The sequence below is a fragment of the Cinclus cinclus genome, chromosome 2, assembly GCF_963662255.1.
Source record: "Cinclus cinclus chromosome 2, bCinCin1.1, whole genome shotgun sequence".
NCBI classification, from domain to species: domain Eukaryota; kingdom Metazoa; phylum Chordata; class Aves; order Passeriformes; family Cinclidae; genus Cinclus; species Cinclus cinclus.
The window spans coordinates 91,709,847-91,735,220 of record NC_085047.1 but is presented as its reverse complement, the minus strand read 5'-3'; the positions used below and the strand labels follow the sequence as shown (position 1 = coordinate 91,735,220).

Genomic DNA, 25,374 nt, shown 5'->3' with positions numbered 1-25,374 from the left:
TACTTACTGTAAGTAAGATTAAACACAGCAAAACCTTGGCCAGGATAGAAAGAGCCTCGTCCTGCTACAGCAAAGCACTGCATCTTTTCATTCATCTTTATGGTCTCTTGTATAGAGGTGTCCTCCCCATTCAGCCAGTTCCATGCCCGCATGCAACCATCCAGACGAGGGTTTATCTAGGAAGATAAAGCAGTATCTCATGCCTCAAACTATTGTTCAGTGAAAAGGAATTGGGTGCAAAGGAATACTAGATTTTATTATGATACTAAACAGAAGAAATAATTTTTATGTGTTATGCACATGCAAACCAATAGGCGGCAACCCCAATCCTGCAACCCCAAACAAGTGAGTGGTCAGTGCTTCTCCAGGAAATTTCCCTGAGCTCAGCTTGTCTCCACAGGCCAGAAGGGTACTGGTTAGTGCAGATGCTGATTTGGTTGTATTGAGTCTGTAAGCTCTTCTATGTGTTGCCCATCATTAGTACAACTTATTTCTAAAGCTCTGTAGCCAAAGCTCTGTAATTCTGCATTGCAAATGATGGAGGCTAACTTAAGGCTGAAAATTCCAGTCCTTTTTGTCATAGCAAACAGCCTGCATTACACACAAGACAGACATTGGAGCTGATCACAGTATAGGAGTTTGGGTTCTGGCTCAAGGAAGCTGCCTGCACCACAGGACTGGCACACCATTCTGTACACACCTTACTCCTTCCAGCTTCTAGTTAGGCTATCCTGTACCTAATGTCAGCATTAAAATATGAGTCAATGTAAAGAGAAGGCTTCTTGCAAAGCTTCTAAATCAACACCACTACTCTGAACTAAAGGAAGGAGAGAATTAAGTGTCTGAGCCAGGATAAAAACCTGAGGAGTTCTGGCTCTCAATCCTAGATTCTGACTACACCCTGAGCATACGGTTTCCAACATGCAGTAGCCCTGAATGACTTCTTGTGAAGCAGGGAGCTGTGAAGCTCAGCTGCTGCCAGTCATAGAACCACAAGCTTGTTTCCTCACTTAGGAATAAAGAGATGCAAATTTGGGTTTCAAGGTGCCAACTCTGCTTGTGGTGGACATTCAAACCAGCCTGAGCAGCAGCTATTCCAGGAACACAGCAATCATTTAATCTCACCCAAGGACAGCCTTAGCTTTTATTCATATACTCTATTGACTTCAGTTAGGAGGAAATAAAGAAAAATAAGATTCTGTTTTTCCTTCGGTCTCACTATACTGACGCAGCAAACACAACAAGCAAATTTTGATATGTTACATGTGATGAACAAACTTTGGTCGCAACACAGAGTGCTCCCAATGTTGGTTCCAGACTTAGCAGGCACAGTGGCACACTCACACAGCAGTGTGCCCACCCACCTCTGCCCTGGGCCACTCATGCCCTCCAAGCCAGTTGACCACTGTGAATTTTGGCATGTGCTCCAATTTTGCTGTGCCCTAACTCTGCAGGTGGGATACATCTCACCCAAATTTACCAATCAAAAAATCTGGAGTCTCAACTTTGCTCCTGGCTTAGGCTCCTGCTATAGTCAATGGACAGAAAGCTGTATCCAGTAGGTGATAATTCCACCTGTTTCAGGGCAAGTTGAACTGCTCTCAGGAAAGACCTACATTACCCCAGGAGAAGATGAAATCAAGCCCCTTCAGGCATGCAAAGGAACACAAATTATCATGCTATACTTACTGGTAGAATAAGGTCTTTTGTTTTGAAAGGAATTCCTCCTACTGTCAAATTCAGCTGATACACTCCCTTGTCTAGTGTAAACAGGTCCCCTGAGACAGCTATTTTCATAACTGCATCCCTGTTGACCTTTATAATCAAATTTCTTTCAAGTTCCTCAACAGAGATCTGAAAAAGTAAAATTCAAAGTTGAATAATTCAGTATGAAAAGAACTTACTATCTGCAGCCTTAGCCACAGGGCAGACCCCAGAGAAATCCCCAAGACAGAAATATTTGCAGTTCCCAAACTTCTTTGTTCACCTTTTAGGTCACACTCTATCTTGATAGGTAAATATACTCTAGAAAGCAGTCTGTGATTATCCTTAATGGTGAAGAGAGTCCACCTACTTTAAAACAGCTACAGAAAAATGTGAGTGGATTAAATACATGACTTTTGTAGGTTGCTTTATGCAAAATGTAAATGCAATAATGAGTTGTTAATCTGAAACTTCCTATTGCAACTGCATGTGAAAGGAAAAGCTGGAAAGACAAACAAGGTGTCTTTTGTTGGATCAGTGTAAGATAATGCAGAAGCCTCCCAGACCCAGTCTTTGAATACCAACTTCTTCAAAAAGCACAACATAGGATGTAATTTTTGAAAAGGTAATAAAAATGTGTAATAGGCAATAACTTTTCTCTCAAAAAATCATCTGCAAATTTTCCCTCCGTGCCTCTGAAAAGGTACTGCTAGGAAGATTTTATTACCACTGAAATTAAAAAAAAAAAATAAATCATCATTTTGATTATGACCAGACTGCACAGAGGAGCACCGTAAAGTTTCTGTGGAGGGAGAGATGGTGAAGCCCAGAGCTGATGCACCAGACTGCTGAAGAGATTCAGCTGAGATTCTGCTGCCTTGGGACGTGGGTCCTGCTGCCAACAGGGTGTTCTGTGGCTGTAGCAGAAAACAATCCCAATCTTCCTGTAGAGAAGAAAGGAACACACCTCTTTCATCATCTTCTTCCCACTCTATGACAGACACTTCACCTACTCACTCTTCATCTGTACAGCTCTGTTCCCTGGGACACCCAGGTGCTGCTTCCATCAGTGAGCTGCTGTACAGAGCCAATTATCTATTTCAGAGGATGTTTAGACATATCCTTCCCTCTCCCTGCTAGCAGGCTGGGTCCTGAACATCTTTCTCTCTGCATTTTGACTAGCTCTCCCGAAATTGCTCTTCTCAGCCATTCTGAGCTCTTGTTCTGTGGCTGTACCATAAATGAGGACAGGGTTGAGCAGGTTTATACCTGGGCACTCCCTTTGGATTGCAGTCTTCAGTAAAGAAGATAAAGTGAATTTGATAGTTGAAAAGATTATTCACAGGTTTTCCTCTTCTCATGAATCTATTTCTTCTCTTGTGGATTCCAGTACAATCTGGTTATACTGCTACAACACTGTTTCCACCTGGTGTGTTGCTCTGTGCCACATCCTACAGGCCATGAATTTATTTGTCTGCAGCTTGCTTGTTTAAAATAGCACCTACATCTCCAGACTGCATTCCATGGAGACACATAAGCCAGTCTCCAACAGGGTTTTTTTGGGTATTGGATGGCTGTAAAGCCCATTCAGTGTGTGGGAACATAAACCCACAGGTCCTGGCAGCCCAACTGGCTCAGGGGCTACAGGGGCTGTGTAGCCAAAAACTCACACAAACACCTCTGCTCAGTGTCATGGTCACCACTGCCCTAATGCTCTGGGCTGTGGAGTGCCACAGGGAGCTGGCACAGACCGTGTCCCTGCTCCTGGCACAGACAGTGGGCAGACACAGAGCTAAGGGGGATTGCGAAAAGCCAGAAGCAGCAGTGCCCATACTGTGAAGAAATACTGCTCCTTACAGGGCCACCAGAATACAGGGCCTTCTAAAAATTTATAGCAAGTATATAATTATAGCAATTGTATAACAAGTAATAACATAAAAATAAAAATAAAAAAATAAAATAAAAATAAAAATAAAAATAAAAATAAAAATAAAAATAAAAATAAAAATAAATAATTCTGAGTTCTTAGCTGCATCTAATCTTTAATACAAGCAAACCCAAATCAGTGATAACTTCCATAAGAGAAGGGGTTAATCCCTGTGGGAATTCTCAACAGATTCCAGTTTAGGAATTTACATTCTGCCTACTTTACAATGCCCTCTGGCTATTTTAAGCTCCTGTTTCCTAGAATCAAGGCTTAACTGCTCGTGCACCAGCATCACATATAAACCAAAAGAGGAAGCATTTCAGTAGTTAGCATCCTGCTCCAATTCCCTACTCCTGTAGCAAGGAGAAGCTACTTGCTGCCTGCCACCATGGCTTGGGGATATTCAGAAGGACAGTTCTCATAGCTAAGGGCTCCCATAGGGTTAGCCATGTGAGCAGTCAGCTTTGTGCTTTAATTCCTGCCCTGGATAGCTCATAGGACATAGTCAGCCTGTCCACTGTGTGCTGAAAAGCAAGTGGACAGCACTGAAAAGGGACAGACCTACAGTCAGCTGCAGGGTTAAAACCAAATACCAATCTTGTGATTGCTTAACTTTCAGCCCTGACATTTAACAGCGCAGGTAAATTATTATTTTTGTTAACCAGACTGTGTCCTGAGAGCAGTACTAAACTGAACACCGAAAATAAGACAAAATTATGACTGTTTTTGGAAATGCAAAACAAACAGACGGCGAGTGCATTCTCTACTATCATCATTTCATACATGCCACTTCATCGAGCTGTGTTACACACAAATGACCACATAAAAAGTCTTTCCTGAGGTTTGCTGGTTTGTGTTTTCAACGCTGGTTCAATGCTCATTTCAAAACATCTTAGGAAGGATTAACACCAGAGAAAACACCTAGGTAGAATATTTGAAAATGCCATAGTATAAAATGCCAAGTATAATGCCAAGTATACAACTTTTGCTCAAGAGATTAGGACACTGCTGGTGCTTTTTCATATATTTTGCTTTTAAATACTCATTGTTTTTCCATCTGCTGAAAGCTAAATAGTAAAATTGCTATTTTCTCACAACCCATATGAAGTTCTCTCCAGCATCCAAAGTCTTCTGGCTAAGATCTAACCAAAATTAAGGGCTTTATTCTGTGCATACTGAAGTCCAGACTAAAGCTCACAACAGCACCTAAACCTGGACTGTGATGTCTGAAGATTGTTGGGGTTGTGCTTCATAGAAAGTGAGGCTTCAAAGTACATACAAGTCCATGCTTAAAATGAAATGTGGAGATACATGTTTTATAACAGGAAACAGTAAAAAGAAATCTTTAAATGGAATTTCCTAAATTAAAAACCATGCCAGACAGAGAAGAATGGAGAAATGTGGGAGGGGATAAAATGTAGGAACGAATTTATAGTTGTATCACTCAGCCATAGAGGTGAAATTGCATTTAGAGGTCTGTGACAGTAGATGTCACGCAGAAGAGAGCTGAGTATCTCTAGGGTGAAAACAAGAGATAAGAAAACACAGCAGAGAAATGAGAAATCAAAGATCCCTCCAGCAAACCAGGCAAGGTCCCAGATCTCGAAGGTCTAAACAACAAAGTCAAGAGACTAAAGGTTCCTTCCTCCTGATGCTGTTCATCTGTGGGTAAATCCTCCTGCTTTGGGGCAGTATCAGCACTGCACTGTTTCACTTGGGGAGACAGTCACCAGAATTATGGCCTTTGACTTGCTCCAGGCACACATTCCTGTGCCAGCACTGCATGATGCTCTCTCCTCCACTCGTGCCATACTATCTGTGCTTCTGGCAGCTGCCCAGCCCTGCTCAGACCACATGCAGGGCAGCACCCCTGGCTGGGGACACCAGCACCATGCAGGGACACCTCTGCCCCCACCCCATCAGGTGGGTCCTGCCCACCTTCTCCACACAACACCCACAGTTTGGTCTGTACTGTCCCAAAAAGCCTCTGGGAAGGATTTCTGGGGATTGACACAATTGCATTACACAGGGTGCATTGCTGCAGCCACTCAGCCAGGCAATTTATTGGTTGGGATGATACCTGGGGATAAGAGCCCTGACACTGATAGCTGGCAGGAGACATTTAATTCTTGCCTTAACATGACACTTTTATCACACAGCCTTCTCTCCCTGAAGAAAGAAAACACATTTCAGCTGTGTCCCCTCAAACTAATATGGAGTAGTTTGTAATACTCTCATAATGAGCTCTGACACTTAACAAGTATGTTAGCTCCAGTGTTAAATGAATTAGCTTGGTAACTGCTGATTTTTGTGACTCACAAATCACCCCAGTGGCATCCACTCTGCTTTTCACATTTTCTGTCACCATCCTCTCTTTGCAGGCAATTGCAATTGTCATATTTCAAATTAGCAGAATGACTCTTACCATAAAGTTCAGTAAGAACTAGCTTGAGCTATTCCTATATACGATAGATAGTTATAGATATATAGATATGTAAGATAGATCTAAATATATAGCATGTCAGACATTTTTCTACAGCTACACTGAACCTCTACAGTTCTTCATTTGGTATTTAAAATGGTTTTGCTGACACTCAAGGAACTGAAGCAAACATCACCTCATCTGCTGGAAACATTACCAAATGTCAGTAGTTGGTAGTGAATTTATTCAAGGACTTCTTCATTTATGAATTTGAAACAAATTTTTCCCACCTTGCTTATTTCTTTAATATATAATTTTGAGTTTTTATATACTAAAAAATGCAAACCAGAAAATGATTCACAGTTACCAGTATCTGCATTTGTCTCATACATGTGAGTTAGGTGAGAACTTCCCACCCACCCTCCAAGAGGCACATCAACTTAGAAGTTAAAAGAACTAATTAAGTAAGAAAAAATTAAAGGAGGGGAAAAGGCAGAAGTGAGAAACCATGTATAAACTCCTCATGTAGTGTAGATCATACTACAGGATGTTTTTCATGATCCTGACACAAATGGCAACAGCTGTAACACTCCCAAAATCTCCAGCTGATATTCTGTGAGAGTGACAAGAAGAATATGAACCCTTACAATCCTTACAATCTCATGAGGTTCTGGGATTATGGTATCAATAAAAATATGCTTTAGGGGTTACGGTGGTAGTGCTGGGTTGACAGCTGGACTTGATTTTAGAGGTCTCTTCCAACCTTTTCTTGGAATTCTATGATTCTGTAATAGATCCCGATATCTTTACAAGGGAAACAGTCTCGTTTGTATATAAACAGTATAAAAAGTATACTGTAGCATAAGAGATTTGTCAAGGTCTCAGATTTTCTGAGGCTTGTGACTAAACAAATAAACAAAATCAACCACACACACCCCCACCCCAAACACACTTGGAAACTTTCTTAAAAGAACAGATAGAATGTTCCTTCTCTTTTACTTCCAGCCCTCACCCAGAGGGTGAACTGACCTGAAGTCATCTTATCCCTACTGCATCTTAAAGGCATCATTTGTACAAGTGGTTGCTCTAGTTGTGCAAATTAGAGATTCAGTCTATACTACAATGGATATAAAGTACAGTTCAATTTATTAGGAAATATATCCCGTTTTCACCTTAGAATGTATAACATACTGGCATGCATGGATAGACAGTTTGGAAAAGCGTTTTCCCAAGAATACACAAAGCCTATCTGCACTTGATGAGTACATCCCAAAGAAGCCAAGAAGGAGTGAGACCTCAGCAGGGGTCTGGGCTCACCGTTTGCCACATGCCATGGTTGATGAGGGGCCCGGTGCTGGTCACGCGCCCGATGCCGTTGTATTTCAGCTGCAGCTCCAGCCGTCCTTTGCGCAAAGCCAACACTATCCATGTGCTGTCTTGATGGCCTCCAGCAAAGAAAAGGATACCTTCAGGATCAAAGGTTCTAAAGTCGAACTCAGCCACAAGTCTGACCACACAGGTGCCAAGAAATAAATTAGTTATGCAGAGTTCAAAAACCACAGGGTACTTTCCATACAGATAGCATCAATTCTAGCAGCTCTAAAGCTCTGTTAAAACATACTAGCTTTTAATGCATTCCTGAAAGTCTTAAGCTGTGAATACAGCTTTTAAAATATCATCAAGAATAAAGAATACAACACTATATTTCAGTAATTATCCTAACAACTCTGTGGTCAAGGCTGCCCTTCTTAGTTAGGTAATATTTAGCCTTACAGGACTTCATAATCCAAGCAAATAACGATGAATGCAGGGTCAATTATTATTGTAACCACTCTCGTGCATGCATCAAAGCCAGTCAGAGCATTTCAATGTCATTCAAAATTGTCCTCACCTCGTCAGTTGTTTCCTTTTGAAGCGCAGCCTGATAACAGGAGTGCCGCTGAACATCCTCCCCAGGTGCAAGGATTTAATACTCCTTCCAACAGCAAAAGGCACACATGGTATGATGTTCTATAATCAAAACACATTTCTGAGTGCTTACTCAGACAGCACTTACTCTGCTTACAGCAGAAAGAGAATCAGAGAGTGCTGTAAAGTAAAGGTCTGTTTGCAGTTACAGCAATAAACACTAACATACCTCACATGTATTCATGTCTTGGGAAAGTTTCACTCCCCCTCTGCCATCACAGTGACAGGTGTAACTCCCTGGTGAGTTGACACAGGTCTGTTCACAGAGCTTTTCTTCACATTCATCTATATCTGCACAAGACCAGCAAAGAAGAGAGACAAAAACACTGAGTTTGTTTAAACAAGACAGAACTGAAGGAATGGCCTGAAGTTGTGTCAGGGGAGGTTTAAGTTGGATATGAGAAAAAGGTTTTTCACCCAGAGGGTGGTTGGACACTGGAACAGGCTCCCTAAGGAAGTGGTCACAGCACCAAGCCTGACAGAGCTCAAGAAGCATTTGGACAATGGTCTTGGGCATATGGTGTGACTCTTGGGGATGGTGCTATGCAGGGCTGGGAGTTGGACTCTATCCTTGGATCCTTGTGGGTCCCTTCCAACTCAGCTTATTCTGTGAAATCTATTTTCACAGACAGATTCCAGCTGCCCAAAGATACATAGCAAGTCAGTGGGAAGGCTGGAAGCAGGGCTCAACTACTTGTCTGCTGGAGCAGAGCCCTGGGCTTTAACAAGACTTCCTCCCTTCAGGCCCCATCTGCTATGTCTGTACAGACTGGCTCCTGTGCCTTGCAGTCAGGGACTGCATATAAAACCTGAGCTTCTCATTCACTGTTTTCTTTTTTTCTCCAGCTATGTTTTATCTTCTTCACAAGCAAATGCAGGAAAGCAAACTGTGACAGCCTGCAGGGATCTCTTCAGGCACAGTTTTACACTTAATGTCCAACAGGACTGGTTGGAGTGTGATTTGAGTCATTACGTTAGCTTAGACAAAAGGCAGGGAACAATGCTGGTTTTGGAACGCTTTCAAAACTAACTCTGTTGAGAAAGCTTGTGGCAGTGTAGCCAGCAGAACTGTGCATGGTTCCAGTACACACTGAGTTCCTAGTTCAGAGTAATACCACAAGACAGGTTTTGAAAAGAGAGCTACTGCTTTGTAACTTTTCTAGTCCTATGAAGAGAGACAGCAACATGCACAGATGCTCTGAGCTTTCACCAGATCTTGCACTTGTTGAAATTTCAAGAAATCTCAGCACTTCAGCTAGTACAGCTTGATTCAAGTAATCAAAGATGACTGCAAACTCACTGAACTCAAAGATGACAGCAAGCTCAATGAGCTCAAAGGTGACCACAAACTGCAAACTTACTCCCAGCTAGGGAAAGGGAACAGAACTCCAGGGTGTAAGCAAGATTAAAAAAGAAATAAGAAGCCTGAAACTAAATTTACTGAAGCCTGAAACTAAATTGCTGGGGTTCTACAGATTTAAATTATATACTAAATGCTAATACATTTCTTGAGCTTACCCTGACAAGTTTTTCTCAGGTCATCGTACTTGTAGCCTGCATCACAAAGACATTCATATGAGCTTATTAAATTTTTACAATGAGCTTCTCCACAGATGTCTGCTGATACTGTGCATTCATCTATGTCTGCAAAACAAGCAATTAAACAACACGACTTCAGAGGAGTATAATCACTTCACTGTTCACACAGAGTGATCTTAGGGCAAGGAGATCCCTGCATAATTTTGGAAACTGAGAAAACAGTATCTGTAGGAATCTACTTTTAGGGTTAGCTAGCTATAAGAAGTGACTTCAGGCTTCAAAAATCAGTTGGTCTTTTTAGCTGAGGCCATTAACCACTGCTGGAAAAAACAATGCAAAATGAACCAGGAGAAAAACTGTAAAACAAAACAACTACCACAAAACCAAAAAGCCCCACTCTTCCCAATCAGGGGGCTGAAACTGCAGGTTAAAAAAAAACATCCGGCAGAAACCTAATAGAGGCAGCATGAATTTTACCTAAACACTGAAGAAAAACTAAACCTGTAGCACTTCAGAGATTTCAGTTCTGTGTCCTCACACAGGCAAACAATACATTTTCATATATTTACAAAACTAAGATCAAAATCTGCTGGTCTGTAGTGGCAAAGGAGAATTGAAACAGCTCAATTTGTCACAGAGAACAAGCCATGCCAGAGAGATGTGGGGTTTCGCCATAAGGGTTGGCAATGAACTGGAACTGGAAGTCCATAAAACAACCTGACTGTTTTCCTCATGTCAACTAATACCCTGCAGAATCCCAGTGTTGACAAAACATTTGCAGTATACCGAGACTTTAATATTTACTTTTGCTTTCTAGTATGTGTTAAAGCTACAGTTACACATTACTCTTGTTGATTTTCCCACGTATGAATGAACTGGCTGAGCACACTGCATAGCTTAGCCTGCAAATCAAGACAAGAGGAAAATTTTGTGTGTATGCCCATGATGACAGGAACAAACAAAAAAAACTGTCAAAATGCAATGATAAATCTGAGCTATCAATAACCACGCCTGGCAGTAATCTCAGCAGCTGGAAGGTCACATGTTGAAGCTACAGAATGCTTATATAGTAGTGTTCACAGTGCTCCAGGAGACAGCACTAGGGTATGGAACAAATGTACATACACAGGAAAATAAACACATATGTGAGCCCCTCACCATCCACCTGTACATGCTGACTGACACCAGAGGACAATTCAAAAGTGAAGTTGGGTCTTTTAAGTTGCTGTTCCCCTTAGGAAGAGATACCATGTAATCTGTATAGTCATCATTTTTTAGAGTGGAAGTGACATAGAAACAAAATCTTGCTCTTTTTCTTCTTGCACTGCTCAAAGTGTGTCCTTTCAATAAACACCTATTTAATTCCTTTTGCTCTGTCTAGTCTCTGTTCCAGGTCAGCCTTTCCAGGCATCAGTTCCATTAATAAGTTGTTCAGATCATGTATGCAAATTGTTTAGAAATATGTCATCACATCCATCTCTAAGAGATACATATACCTGTTTTTTCATAAGATGAACATAACTTTAACAGCCACCTGTTGTTGAGTTATTGAGTCTGTCTCAGCATGCTGTTTCTTAACACTTTTAAAATCTCAGTTGCTTAAGTTTTGGTTATGTAAATTCATTCAGCAGTTCCAATCAGAAACTTCAGGTCCTCACTTTCTGTTCTCAGCTGCCAAAAATAAATAGCTGCCAAACTTCGCTAGGGCCTTTCTACACCTATTAATATTGTGTTGCAGTGAATTTAGCCATCTGTATCTATCTGAATTCATTAGCTGCTGCACATATCCAAATCTAAAAAAATAAAATAAGAAACACACAAAAGAAAAACAAATGGGTCACATACTACAGCACTGTGAGACTGGAAAGAATCATAACAACACATCTGGCCAGCACTTCCTCCTCTCAATGTCAGGATATGAGGACTGATCAACCAAACCAATTTAGCACAATCCAAGCCACAAATCCTCCATGAATCACGCCTGTGTTATGCCTTTGAAACCATCATGGTCCAACTGCTGACAAGCCCAGACATGTAGGCTGGCTGGAGCATCCAGCACAACCCCAGTGGAGTAAAGCTGAGAGGAGCTACCAGAAAGTTTCTGCTGGGCTAGGGAGGAGAACAGGACTGCTCAGGGCAACCCAGCTCTCCAAAATACAGACACAAGTTACAAAGCATCCCCCCTGAAGCAAACAGAGTCCCAGCAAAGCTTACCTTCACATATTTTACTGTCTTTAAGAGCATAACCACTGTAGCATGAGCACCGATAGCTGCCCAGCTTGTTGAGGCAGAGCTGGTTACAGCCACCATTCTGCATTCCACATTCATCAATATCTACATCAAAAGAAATTTTCACAGTCAGCTTTTCACATCTGTAAATAATCCACAGGGTGAGAGTGGAATAGGCATTGGGAAGAAGACCAAACAAGAAACAGTATTACAGTTGCAACACAGTGACAACAAAAAGCACAAAGACTCCATTCAAACACTTCATGCATACAAACTCAAGTTTGTTTACCTTACCAAAAAAAAAAAAAAAAAAAAAAAAAAAAAGAGAGAGAAGGATCTGTAACTGAATAGTATCTCCTTCACAGCTCCAAGAATACCTAAAAATATATTTAATAACTGTGTATGGAGGCAAAGAAGCTTGTTTGCAGAAGCAAACTGGTTATATATTTTATATCATAAATAAGTACTAAAATTATACTATGGCAAGTAAGTTCAGGACAAAAGCTTTAAATAAAACAGGAACACTCTACTGTTACTATTACAGAGCTCATGAGAACACAGGTAGTTCCAAGTTCATACCTGCTGAACACTGTGAGCTTAACTGTGCCCCACTGAAGTTGGCAGCAAAAGCCTCACCCTCAATCTACCCTACCTGTTCATTATGTCTTGCTTGTCTATGGGACTCTAGAGTTAGCTGATGGGTAGAACAGCATGTCATGGCATTTTATTAGAAAATAAGATAATATGCTTCAGGCTGATCAGTGTCTGAGCTCTCAAAGACAACAGGATACTGACTGGTCTGCTTTCTGAATTGATTAAATAAGATGCTTGAGCGATCCTATAAGCTCATCACAATATTTACATGAGAAGAAAAGGCTTGGATCTCCTGCTGTCTTCGTTGCCACAATTCTGGATTGGCTGTATATAATTTCTAGCCATTACTTACTATTGGCAAGCAAAATAGGCATCCTGACAGGATGTCTTGCAGGCAGAAGAGAAAGCAAAGCAAAGAAACCAGAAAACAAGAGGAGGGAAGGTAACTTGTAGAGAAAGCTCTGTGGGCAGCTGGAACTTTGTGCACAAGTATCTGTCTGAAATTCTCTTCTGAGGTGATGGAAATACATCAATGGAATATGTGGAATTAAATGGACATGGAATAAAGTCCTATGAGCAAGGAGGCTTTAACAGACTAATTTTAATCAGTCTGTGTGTCATCAGACTCAAACCTCAACTTGACTTGGAAGTCATTGTTCCCACTGCAGGGATGCTAATGGGAAGATGGGCCAGCTTCTCTGGCTCTGAAGTCTGTGATCTGTTACACCAGGGTTCACAGCAACAGCTGATGCAGTTCTGCTTGAAAAGCCACTTGTACTCTATTTCTGCTGCTGCTTTCAGAGGGGTGGAGCAGAATGTTGGACCATGACTTCTTAGATTACCTTGCCAAGATCAAGCTGAGCTCTACTACAGTCATACCAAAATGTTGATCTGAAAAAACTACCTGTTTCTCAGAAGAGTAAAAACACGAGGAGTGTGTAATCCAGGTTCAGTTCTGTGACTTTTGAATTGTGCAGCACAGTATCAGTGACCATTTGAGAGTACAGCAAAACCCAAAATATCTTTGTTACAAGAATAAAAGATAATGAAACCAAATTACCTTTTTCACACCTTTTTCCCTGCCAGCCATGTTTGCATTCACAGTAGAAATCCCCCTTGAGATCCTGGCATTTGACAGTCCCTTCTTTGTGACAAGGATTGGGAGAACACTGGTTTGGCAAATCTGATTTACACAAGGAATAGAAAAAAACAAAACAAAACAGAACAATACATTGAAGTCACTGACAGCCAGGTGTTTCACACTCATTAGAAGATGGGAAGCTTACACAGTATTGGGGAATCATTCAAAAATACTTGCACCTGGCAAAACTATAAGCTAATTCTTAGTGCTCACATGCCAAACAATGTGCCAGGAATTTTGCAGAGCACGTGCAGTGGAATTCACTTCATTGCAAAAGGGAGTGAGTTACCACCCCCCATATCTGAAGGACACATCCTGAAAGAAACAACTCAAAGTAGCTTATTTTTCTATTCTCACTAATTTTTGACGAAAAAAAAAAGGCCAGAAAAAACAGTGTCAACTAAAGTACTCAAGAAAGATGGGTACTCTTTTCAATCATTTTTGGTGCTTCAACTGAGGATCTTACCAGGGCTGATAGATTTCTGGCTAACTAAAGTTTATAAATGAAATTTTTGTTAGATCTTTTTTATTGCATAGAATGAAAATTAAAAAAGGAATACCCATATATCAACAGCCAAGGAATAGCAAACCAGGAATCCAGTTTACAAAGAGCACAATGTTCCTATGGGGATTTTTAAGCCAAGTTCCAGGATTTGGCAATGAGTCTTCTCACTGGAATGAAGCAGGGGAGTAGTCACCACGCTTTGGGAATGACTGAAGGAATAAATCTCAATGTATCATGTAACTACTCACCAACTGTAGTCACCTGTCCAAATTCACCTACTCACTTACCTGCACAACACCCAGGGACAGTGCTTCACAGAGGTAGCTAAAGGAAGGATGACAGAATTCCCTTGTTTCCACAAAAAAAAGTTAGTTGGTAGCTATCATGTAGTACTAACCTGTTAACATCAGTGTTATAGATCAATGGTCTTCAAAAACATGTATGTCTTAACTATTTCCACAAGCTTAACCAAAAGGAACAGTGCAGAAGCTCATTCTGCAGATTGCAAAGCTCACCAGTTCAAGAGCCTTTCCTTCCACATATCCCCTCCCAGCATTTGAAATGCCCAGAATGTACACATTAAGTGAGCACCAGCAGAAAAGACCTGCACTGGTTTCCATGCACTGGTTCTGCTGAGTCCAGTACAGACTCTTGATATTCTGAATCATGACTTTGTAGAATGGCAGGTAGGCTTTTTAGGAGAGGAGCTGCTCATAGATTAGCAGCGCCGCCAGACTCCTCAAACTGAGAAAAGTTAAGACTTCTACTTTTGTCCGGATTATTCTACTTCTACATGTCTCTTCTTAGCTTCCTCTGTGTGATCCTGAAAGTCACTGTCATGACGAGCTGTTTGAAAGAATTTTAACACTTTTGTGAGTGCAGGCAGTACCAACTCCACTTGATGCCTCATTAAGCACTGAACAGCATTTTTGTTTGCACTGGCTGTCTCAGATTTAAAACTGAGGTGGTTGAGGTTGGCAGGCATCTCTGGAGGTCACTTGTGAGACCTCACTGCTCAAGCAGGGCCACCTACAGCCAGTTGCTCAGGACCGTGGCCAGGAATCTTTTGGTTATGTCAGGGATGGTGACTCCACAAGTTCCCTGGGCAACCTCTGCCAGTTCTAGTTCACTTTCACAGTGAAAAAGCTTTCCTGATGTTGAGACTAAACCTTCCAGATGTGCAGAGCTGGGACAAAGCCTCAGCCAAAGAGGCCAGGCCACACAAAACAAAGCACAACAAAACAAAGTACATGGGCTGTCTTAGCATCCACCTGCCAGAACACTTTCCAACAAATCCCTGCCCAGCTGACACACTGCTGGAGGTGAAGGAGCTGGGGAAGGAGAGGCCAGGTTAAGGTACCAATGAGTCACAAAAGAGCAAGTCTGTCCAGGATGTTCCTTTACCTAGACAGAATGTGTACATTAAACAGAATGATTTAGTAAGCCAAGTATTTTTGCTTTTTAGCAGTACGCACCAAACCTCCTAAATTTGGCAATGTTTTCAGTCATTTGATAAGCAAATCAAGTCAACAGGGTTATGCACAACTTATCTGATATATCCAGAAGTTTCTGATTCTTCCCCTCAGACTGGATTCTGACATGCCTTGCAGAGCCAGATGGCAGTAACAGTGCCCAGCAGGGTAACAACCCATGGTATAATCCATGGATATCAACCACAGAAATTTCTATCACATCAGCACTGTGCTGATTGTTTGCTCCTTCTTATGAGAGTTTGAGAACATAAGATACACTCATACTCTACTGGTGGCTTCACAGTTGTGTAATTCTGCTGGCTCCATGGAAGGCCATAGGCTCTTGACTGAAACCATTGCAAAAGAAAAAACTTAACTTTCGTTTTCATTCATTTACATGACAGATTTTAGTAAAGCTGTTAAAAGTAGTGATGAACATGACCTTTTCATGTGCTTTGAGCTGTGTCTCATAGCACCTATGAAGCTTGTAAGTGCAGACAGAGAACTACCAATTCCATCTTTGAAATCTGTATGGAAACAACACTTTGCTCATGTCTGCTGACTGTCACTTTCAGTTCATTACTTTGTTCTGTGAATTTATTTTTTGATACCCACAAAATGGTTCATATTGAAACTTCATAAAATGCTAGGCTGCAAATAAGATTACACTCAGTAATTTAACAGTAAAAGCAGGGCACATGTGACTTAACAAAAATCTGATTGTGTCTTTTAAGGCCATGTGAAGCTTCATTTCCCAAAAGTCCTGTAGAGTTTTCCAAAGCCTTGCAGAACCAAATTCTTAATTCCTGCAGGATGTCTTTCAGAAAAAGATCCAGATACGCAGAAAAGGTATAGGTATCCATGTGTAAAGTAAGCATCTATCTGCAAAGCAATTATAAATACTGATTGCAGTCAGTGGAAATAGTACAATAAACAGAGTCCATAGAGGGACTCAGGTCTCCCAGAGCAGACACAGTTTGGTTGGGGGAATCCCTCTAGAACCAGAGATTAACTCCCTGCTGACTCTGATGGGAGTACTGCTCATGTAAGCACCCATGCTGAAAATACCTATTTGCACACTGTATTGAATCCTCTGAATATGGAGCTGAATTCTAGCTGTAACCTGATCTCAAGAGTTTATTATATTAGGAATCCTCATATATTCTGTCTAAGCTGTCTAATCACTGTCATACTTAAAATTTCTACCTTATTTCCAGTATAAACTAGTGCAGTTAATCACCCTCGAGCCCTTAGGTTGTTCAATGTTTTTGTACACCAGGTTAAAAGAACCTTCCACTACCTTGTTTTGAGAGGAGAAAGGCTGTTAAGAAACAAAGTCTAGATGTGTCTTGCAGGCACAAACCCATAGAGCTACACAATATTTTGGCAGCATCTGTGAAAAATTAAGATACACACTAGAATTGGCCAAGCACGAAGCCTGTCATTCTTCCAAGTGCATTTCAGGCTCCTTCTCTCTTACTTCTCCTTTGAATTGATGATGGCTAGCCAAAACTCAGCCATTTAAAAACCTTTTAATATTTTAATAGGGGAAAATATTACCATTTTCTTTCCAAACCACTGCATCTGCAATGGGCAGAAATCCCTAAAAACAATTATTCAGCTTTCATTTTTTCAGATTTTTTCATCACTACACTTTAGACTCTCATTTCTGAGACACTGATTACCTGTTTGGAACAAGTGTTCCCAGCCAATATCACCATTTTCAGCAGAAACTCCTGCCTCTTTGCTGTGCCATGTGCACAAGTACATGTGAGCATTCAGCCTCACATCCCACTTTGGAGCAGCTGGAATACTGTAGCCAGCACAGGTACCACAGGTCTGAGAATTCCCAGTTTGAAGGACTCAACATCCGTAAGTGATACTGCTGCAATATGTGAGGGAAATTCTTCACATACCACCTATCAACCTTGGAATTCACTCTTAAATAAAGGTGGTTTTAATGCAGTTGTGCAAAGTTGACTAAATACTGATCCCACTTGTATGAACACATGTCTAATTAAACTTGATCACTATAAAAGACTGAAACCCAGGGCTAAAAAGAAAATAAATATACATCTGATTTTTTCCACATTTGAACTGCTCACAGGACATATTTAAAATACTTAGGCAGTTTTCTACCTTTGGCACAGCTAAGCTTCAAATGATATTAGAAAGATATTAGAAGAATTCATTAAATTCCCTTCTCTAGTGTTAGTGAAGAACAAAAAACCTTTCACCCTCTGCAAAGTTATCAGTTTGGCTTCTGAACTGATTTGAGGCTTTAAAGGTAGCAATATTCAAAGCATAGTCACATAATACATGAAACTTATCTCTTAATGTAAAGAAGGCTGACACAAGCATGGTTTGACTTTAAACTTTTCTTGAGGTTCTTTAATGGATTAAGCCAAATCTAGCATTCTAGAAAATAGAAAAGGAGGGGCTAAACGAGGGGTAGTGTACAGCCTTATGGTACCTCCTATTTCTTGTTCCTCTTGCTTCTCATATTATTCAAATTTTGGGAAACTGGTGGGAAAGAAACTTGCATCATAAAATATCAAAACACTAAAACATGAGAGCAAAATGGCATTAGGTTATAAAATGGGAAAGATTTTGTTTAGTGGTATGGAGTCTTAAGCCTGGAGAAAAAGAAGACCAGTACTGAAATACTACCAAAAACAAACATGGCTGAGCTAGTCCCACACCTTCAGGTAGAATGAGAGAATATTTAACTACAATATAAAAACCAAAAATGCTTACTATGAACACATGTAAGGAAATCTGGGTTTCTCGTATACGGTGACCCATATTTCTGAATACAAGCTGAAAAACAGAAAATGAAATTGTTATTGTTACTGTGGTGAAGGACAGCTGGTCAAAGCATGTAAAATGATACCTGGCATGCAAGGGTTTGGAAGGTGAATGCAAAATCTGTGCAATATTATCATTTCCCAGATGCCTTAAAGTTCTGAAGCTTTTAGCTTTGATGCACAGCAGTTAAAAGCCATTTGAAGAGGATGATTACTTAACCAGTTCCTATTATGATTCTAAAACTATGGTAGTAGCTACTCCAATTTGACCAACTAAACTTCTTAAACTATCTAAAAAGCATGTTTTTTTTCTCCCACTGTAGCATTTTTGATCTTAAGTACAACAGATTAAACACAAAGAGAAAACAGTATGATGCCATGACTATTATACAGTAAAAAAAATAAGCCAGTAGCTCAATCAGGCACCTGTTTTTTAAAGGAGATTAGTTATTAACTAACTTAGTTAAAAAGGGAAAATGGTAGAAAATTACAAATTATTTCATAACACTGTGAGCCACAGATCTTGATGCAACATCAAGACTTTAACATGCAGAAAAGACATAAAGCATCTCCATATGCAAAAGTAAAAACACACACCTCAAAGTACAATAAGGAACATAAAGTCTATCTTAAAAGCTAGCAATGAACATTTATTGCAATCAGATTCCCATCACTTTACTGAGCAGAGACTTCAGCTGTGACAAACTCCAGAGTTAGGCACAAGCCAGCACTCCCACAAAGTGATAAAAGCTGCAACTCACCCAAGTATTTCGGGTAAAAATATTCCTGTAGAAGGGGAAGAAAAAAAGATTTATTGAATCATATTTGTATATTCACTTTGATTTTCATGCTATTTAAGAGCTGCTGTTACTTTAGTGGTCTTGTATGGCAGCTGTTTAACAATTCCAAACACCTAATTTCCTTTTATTCAGAACTGGAATCAGCACAGTATTATATAAATATTTTGTCATTTGAAAAGGAAAGAAATATTAGCTCATCTCAAGGTATTTTTTGATGGCAGCTGATCTGGTCAGTGACTGAGCATGAAGACACCCTCCAAGAGACAAAGCTGATGCTGATGGCATAAGGTAAGGGAAGGAATTGGAATCTAGGGGCAAAACCCTAGAGGGAAGAATAGAGGATTATTCAGTCACCCCATGCCTCCTCGAGTGTATTCTGCTGATGCAGACCATGAACACCACAGCCACTAGAAAAAGTACCTTTTGTTCTGACAAGGAGCACCCTACAACTCAAACACCCACACATCACATCCTGGATGCTCAAATAGGGGAGCAATGACACTTTGCAAGAGCAGGGAAAAATGACATCCATTACTCTAAAACCAGCCTGCAAAGGGCATAGCCATTCCTCTCATGCTACATGGTCATGCACAACTCTTCCCTACTTTGCCTCAACAAAGTGCAGGCCTAAGTGAGAGCAGCACCATTTTGCTGATGAGATGTGAATCTAACCTTTCATGTTAGAATAGTCAGCCTGGTGAGGCCCTGGGAGTCCCATGACTGCTTACACCAATGCAGAAAAACAGCAGAAAAATGTAGTTGTGCTGCATGGAAGAATGAGAGATTGGCTGAAGCTGACAATTGTATCACATTCTTTTAAAAGTACAAAACTCCATGGCCAGGATAAAAGCATTTTTTTCCACCTTCATGCATGCTGGTTTTCATAGTATTTAAGTCACTAATTCAAGTGCTGTTAGAATGGTAACTGGGGCATTGAATGAAAAAAACATTAATTGTATCAGTGTTTCTTTTTTTTTTGTTTGTTTTTGTTTAAATAGACCACATCTCAGCTAATTATGAAAGCATATGCACAGTATAATTCTCTTTTGTGCAAGAGGAGCAATTTCCATGTAACACTATTTTCAGTGAGATTGGGACAGAAAGCAGCCTGCATTCCACATAATTAAACTGGTCTATACAATGTGCAAGAGAAGAAACTATTTTATCTTCTCCTCTTACTACAGGTGTTTGGACTGGATCTATACAGGCGTGCATAAACAACAGAGACAGGCACACATCATGATTCAGTTTGATCTGGACTGTCTAGTACAATCAATTGCACTGCTGTCATTTACCAGAAGAATCAACTGCTTTTGGCAAATATGCTCCAATTACTGAAAAGCACCATGTAAATATTCAGCCTAAATTATGAGAGCATCAGCAAAGAAGTAGAAGCAGCAGCTTACACTTATATTAATTTTCAATTCTGACATGAGGGTGATATGTTTGGCATCTTTTGTAGATGAGATTTAAAATGTTTCTTCATCTTGAAATGTTTCATCGGAGTGATGAGCTCAGAACCCACTATGGTTCCCTCTTTTTTTTTTTTAAGGTTTAGTTTGGAAACAAGAAGCAAAAAAAAATGCAGTAAAAAAAAAAAAAAATCTAAGCCGTCTAAGTATTCAGATGGGTGCCCACTTGTGCTATAACCACAAACTGAACTTCAACCATCACTTGAGGAGAAAAAGATAAGGGTATGTAATAAAATATTCCAAGCATTTCTTTCATTATTTTCCCTTTATTCCATGTACTTCACAAGAATGCACAGATGTATTTAACCACCAACAGGATAATCCTGACTCTGGCAAGAACAATTGTTTTGGCACTCACAGGCATTAAATAGAAGCTTTCATATTCATGGCTATCAGCCTAATTGCTCCATGTCAGTGGTGGCAAAGGCATTTTCTCCTTGACCTCTGATGAATGAGTTGAGTGCTAGAAAAGTGGTATGGAATTTACTTTTGTAAAAGTAACTTCTAAATTCAAACTGACTGTGTATTGATTCAATGCCAGTTGAACAGCAAATAAGTGAATCTCCAAGACATTGTATCACCAAAGCTTCATTCCACAAAACATGTATCCAAGTAATTGAAACAGGAGGCTATTAATAGAAATTTAACTCTTCTTCCCCTTTCTCATTTGCTTATGTTATACAAAAGCACTTGCTGATCAGTAACACTTCTCCAGGTTTACAAAACCTGCTGATACTACCATTCTAAAATAAAAACACATGATCACAGGTTTTAACATTACTAATTCTTGTACGATTAGCTTTTCATTTTTTTTATACTCAATTTTTATTACAGCTGGCTTCTGTAAATACAATGACAATGCATTTACATTCAGAGAAAAGATTAATCAAGAATGAAGGATGAATGATCTTACACCTAGAGAAAAGGAACCTGCAGTCCCTTTCCAAAAAACACTGATGAGAAGTTTTCTCAGCTAAAAATCCAAGCTGCACCTAACCTGGTACTGATACACATTATTTCTCATGTGAGCACTCAGCTCTTCAATGTCTTTTCAGTCTTCTGTGATGTACTAAGGTTTCATGACCCCCATATGTCAGGGAAAATGAAAATCCTATAGAGGGTTAAATCCCTGTTAAAGTGTGCAACTGATTTTCTTTCTGCTAGAAGTGTTCAATTGTATTTTCAGGATTCTACAAAAATGCCAAGAGAAATGCTTTGAGGCTTGCTAAGAAGGAGCTGGCAAAGATTCTGTGTTACTATTTTGCTGATTTCTCAACAAGCCACCTTCAATTTCAGGCTCAATAAACTTCTCAACCATCCAGAAAGTCACACACTATTCACAGGTTCAAAACACAGGAAGTTATTTAACTGTTACCACTAGGGTGGCAAAAATCACCACAGAATTATGTAAGTGTTAAATTTTCAGCTTGGATTCTGACAAAAAAGGTCAACATTTAAGTGTGGACAGCCCTTCCCCTTTAGATCTGCTTCCTAATTACTGCTGAAAATAAAAGCAGGAGCAATTGGCTTTTTAAATAAAAAGCTATAAACAAATACTTGTTGGACATAAACATCCTCTGGACAGGCTGCTGCACAGACACTGACATCACCAGGCTCTCTAACCCATATGTCCTGTAGTAATGTCCCAGTGCAGGCAAAAGGAAGACAAAGACTGTAGATGCTCCAACCTCGACAAGAGACCAAATATCATAAATGCAGCTTCAGAAATTCCAACCTCTGTGACTGTTCCCACCAAGAAAACTTTAATGTATTTCCACCTCTCTTTTTTGTGACCCACCAAAATTTCTGTCTCTCTGGTTCCCACGTGTCAACCAGTATGGCTGGGATGGCAGAAGCTGCAATAGTCAAGGGCCTGGCAGCAGGACATTCGCAGCCTGTGGTGCCCCAGTAACACAAATGGTCCTTTTGTAAATTATGTCTTTTATCTGCTGCCACTACAAGTCAAACACGTACTATGAGCTGCACACCAGAGGTGTAACTCACATGTCATGTGCCACCCAAAGTACAGCTCAGCAGAGATCTCAGGTAAAGAGGAAGAAACAGGAGAGACTGGGAAGTGCCTAACATCTCCACATCTCCACCCTTTCAGTGAGGTGGAATGGCATCGGGCCAGTCTCTCCAGGCAGGTCCTGACTTGCTTACTTCAGCTCAGCTCCAGAGACCTTTCTCTTCCTGCCCAGGAGACAGGGCTGTGCTTTAACAGAAGAGATTTAAGCTCTACAGCTCCCATCCATTTCACACAAATATATGCTCATGCTAGAAGCAAGTCTTCTGATGCATTAAATGCAATTATTTACTTCCACAACAGTGTTGCAAGACCTAAGAGTGTATGCTTTATTTCAAGGTGGAGTGACACCTTGGGCATAAGAGTGAACATGGGCATAAGAATTCTGTTCACAGTGCTAAGGTGTTCCTCTTCCACCTGCAGCTGGAGCTTACTATTACCTTGATAAAACAGCCACTACAACACTTAGTCTGGATACCTAAGAGCATAATTTTAAAAGTGCCCTCAAAAAAATCTAACCCAAGCAAACAATCCCTCAAAAACTCCAGGTAGTTTATTTTTATATTTGGCTTTTCCCCTCCAAATGATAAGAAGAGTTTCTCTGGGGCCACCCCCACAATGCCTCTCATTGAAACAACTGAGGAGAACAGCAACATGGAGGCGAGAATCCACAGCTGTGGAGTGGAAGTGGAAGAAACACCTATGTCAGCCTCCCTGCCAAAGAAAACCTACATTGTGACTGGGGTCACCATCTATTTTCAGCTCTATGGCCAAAGTCCACAGTGGTAAAATCCAAAAGTTAGTCTAATTATACGGGGTATGCATTAGTCCTGCTGCATTTTTAAAGATGGAAAAACACCAAATCAGAACAGGTGTTAACATGAGTCAGTGCATAAAAATAGCCCTTCTGAAAACATAACAATGACCCTGTCGACACCAGGAAAATGTTCTCACTGTTGCTTTACTTTAAAGTAATTGCTAACACTGGAGACCTCAGAAAAAAGGGCCTGCTTACTGCTGCTGTTTATTTTGCTTGAGTACCAGGTCAGGTAAGACTGCAAGGCATGGACTCTAACAAAAATCATATTTGAGCTCTAGAGGCCACAAATAAAAGCTGTAGTTTATAGGAAGGCTGCTCATGTTTCTGGGCATCTGGCTCTTGGTGGCCCTCCTTGGGCAAGGAGGATGGACCAAAAGGCCTCCAGAGGTGCCTGCCAACCTCAACCAGTGTGTGATTCTGTGACTGCAGTGCCACTATCACTGGAGCATTTCACTGACTTGTGTTAGCAACAGTGATTTCTAAAAAGCACTTTCTTAGTTACCTAGTTACATCTAGGAGAGTAGCAACAACGCCCACATTATGCCCTTTCCTTATTTCCATATAATGACTCTCCCTTTTCCTCTTTGCTTCAGGACTGAATGTTTGTCTTGGACATGGCCAGACCTCATTTATAAATGTTCTTCATGTTTCCACACTATGGGCTCGCATTATCCTCAAAGAAATTACTGCTACCAACCATAACTGGCTATAATGCAGTGTTTGCCAGTTTTTGACTGTTCCAACCTGAGAATTCAAATCTCCCTAATGCTCAAGAACTCTCCTCCTATTCTAAAACACAGCCCTAGACTTTAGGTGCATAGCAAATCTTGGCACGATTGGGTCCTTCCTCCTATATCAGGGCATTAAGCAGTCCTGCAACTCAGAATTTTAAATATGTAGAAATAGTAGTTATAGAATTTATACTCAAATGAATGCCATGTTGCCTGCACAAGCTTTCCTTCTCATCCTGAGGGATCCATCACTCAGACAGGTTAATTTGTTTCCTATTTTGCTTTGTGGCAATCTATTCTTTATACAAAGGGCAAAGAGAACTTCTCTCCACAATTTGGCAAGTGAGGCATTAGAGAAGCAAGTAGGTCACATTATGATACAAAAGCAGCCTCCTAGTCTCATCTCCTACCACCTAAATTACAGCTGTTTAGGGTAGCTTTTAGGGCTTTTTGTCCATTTGTCAAGTATCCAGTTCACACTGTCCAGCTATTCAGGTGCACAAAGACTGGGACTGTTCCTTCTACCAAGTTGTTGATCTTTCCAAAATAGAAGCATTCAACACCATACTCTCCAGCATGACATCTTCCATAGAGACTAGGTACTCTGCAGAATCCTCAAGTCTGAAATAAAGCCCATCTATTGTCATAACATCTTTTGCTCTGTTCTGGACAGTAAGACTGTTTCCCAATAGTTTACCGAGTTGCCACTTCAGCAAAAACTGCTTCTCTGCAATGAGGAAAAACCCACCAATGATTGGAATGTATAATTAAAGGAGAGAAAAAATTACTGGAAGGAAAGAAAAGACAAAAAAAAAGTTCACATATGTCACAGATATTTTACATTTTGTGAGGATGCAGGGGGCACAGAGACATGATTTCTATCAGTGGCCTGCAGCAGGGCTTGATTAGACAGCAAAGTGTGAAATGGATAACTGGTGCCAAATACTTCAACAAAAATAATTTGTAGTGTGATTCCAATTGGTTGCATGTGCTTTTAAGTTATTCTGACAGAAATCTGATCACAAATGTCTTGAGGTTTCCTCCACAGCTTCAGAACTGAAAGGCTGCTTTCCCTCCAGCTGCAATAATGTGCAAGATCTCAGTTTGATGACAATTGTCCACTCAATGTTGCTTGTTTGAATCCTTACTTGCTGCAAGAGTTACAATATTTGTATGTGGGTAAACTAACACTCCCTCAGATAGTTTAGTCAAATTAA

General features: G+C 40.4%; 1 protein-coding gene across 1 annotated transcript in view; it reads right to left on the bottom strand.

Annotated features, from left to right (window-relative positions):
• GAS6 (growth arrest specific 6) overlaps nucleotides 1-25,374 on the bottom strand; it is a 40,223-nt gene that overhangs the window by 6,311 nt on the left and 8,538 nt on the right. The window contains exons 3-12 of the mRNA XM_062515078.1: nucleotides 19,070-19,094; nucleotides 18,259-18,321; nucleotides 13,444-13,566; nucleotides 11,775-11,894; nucleotides 9,540-9,665; nucleotides 8,191-8,312; nucleotides 7,945-8,063; nucleotides 7,371-7,560; nucleotides 1,690-1,854; nucleotides 8-176 (exon numbers count right to left, since the gene is read on the bottom strand). Coding sequence (XP_062371062.1) covers nucleotides 8-176; nucleotides 1,690-1,854; nucleotides 7,371-7,560; nucleotides 7,945-8,063; nucleotides 8,191-8,312; nucleotides 9,540-9,665; nucleotides 11,775-11,894; nucleotides 13,444-13,566; nucleotides 18,259-18,321; nucleotides 19,070-19,094 — 1,222 coding nt within the window. The remainder of the gene's footprint in view (nucleotides 1-7; nucleotides 177-1,689; nucleotides 1,855-7,370; nucleotides 7,561-7,944; nucleotides 8,064-8,190; nucleotides 8,313-9,539; nucleotides 9,666-11,774; nucleotides 11,895-13,443; nucleotides 13,567-18,258; nucleotides 18,322-19,069; nucleotides 19,095-25,374) is intronic.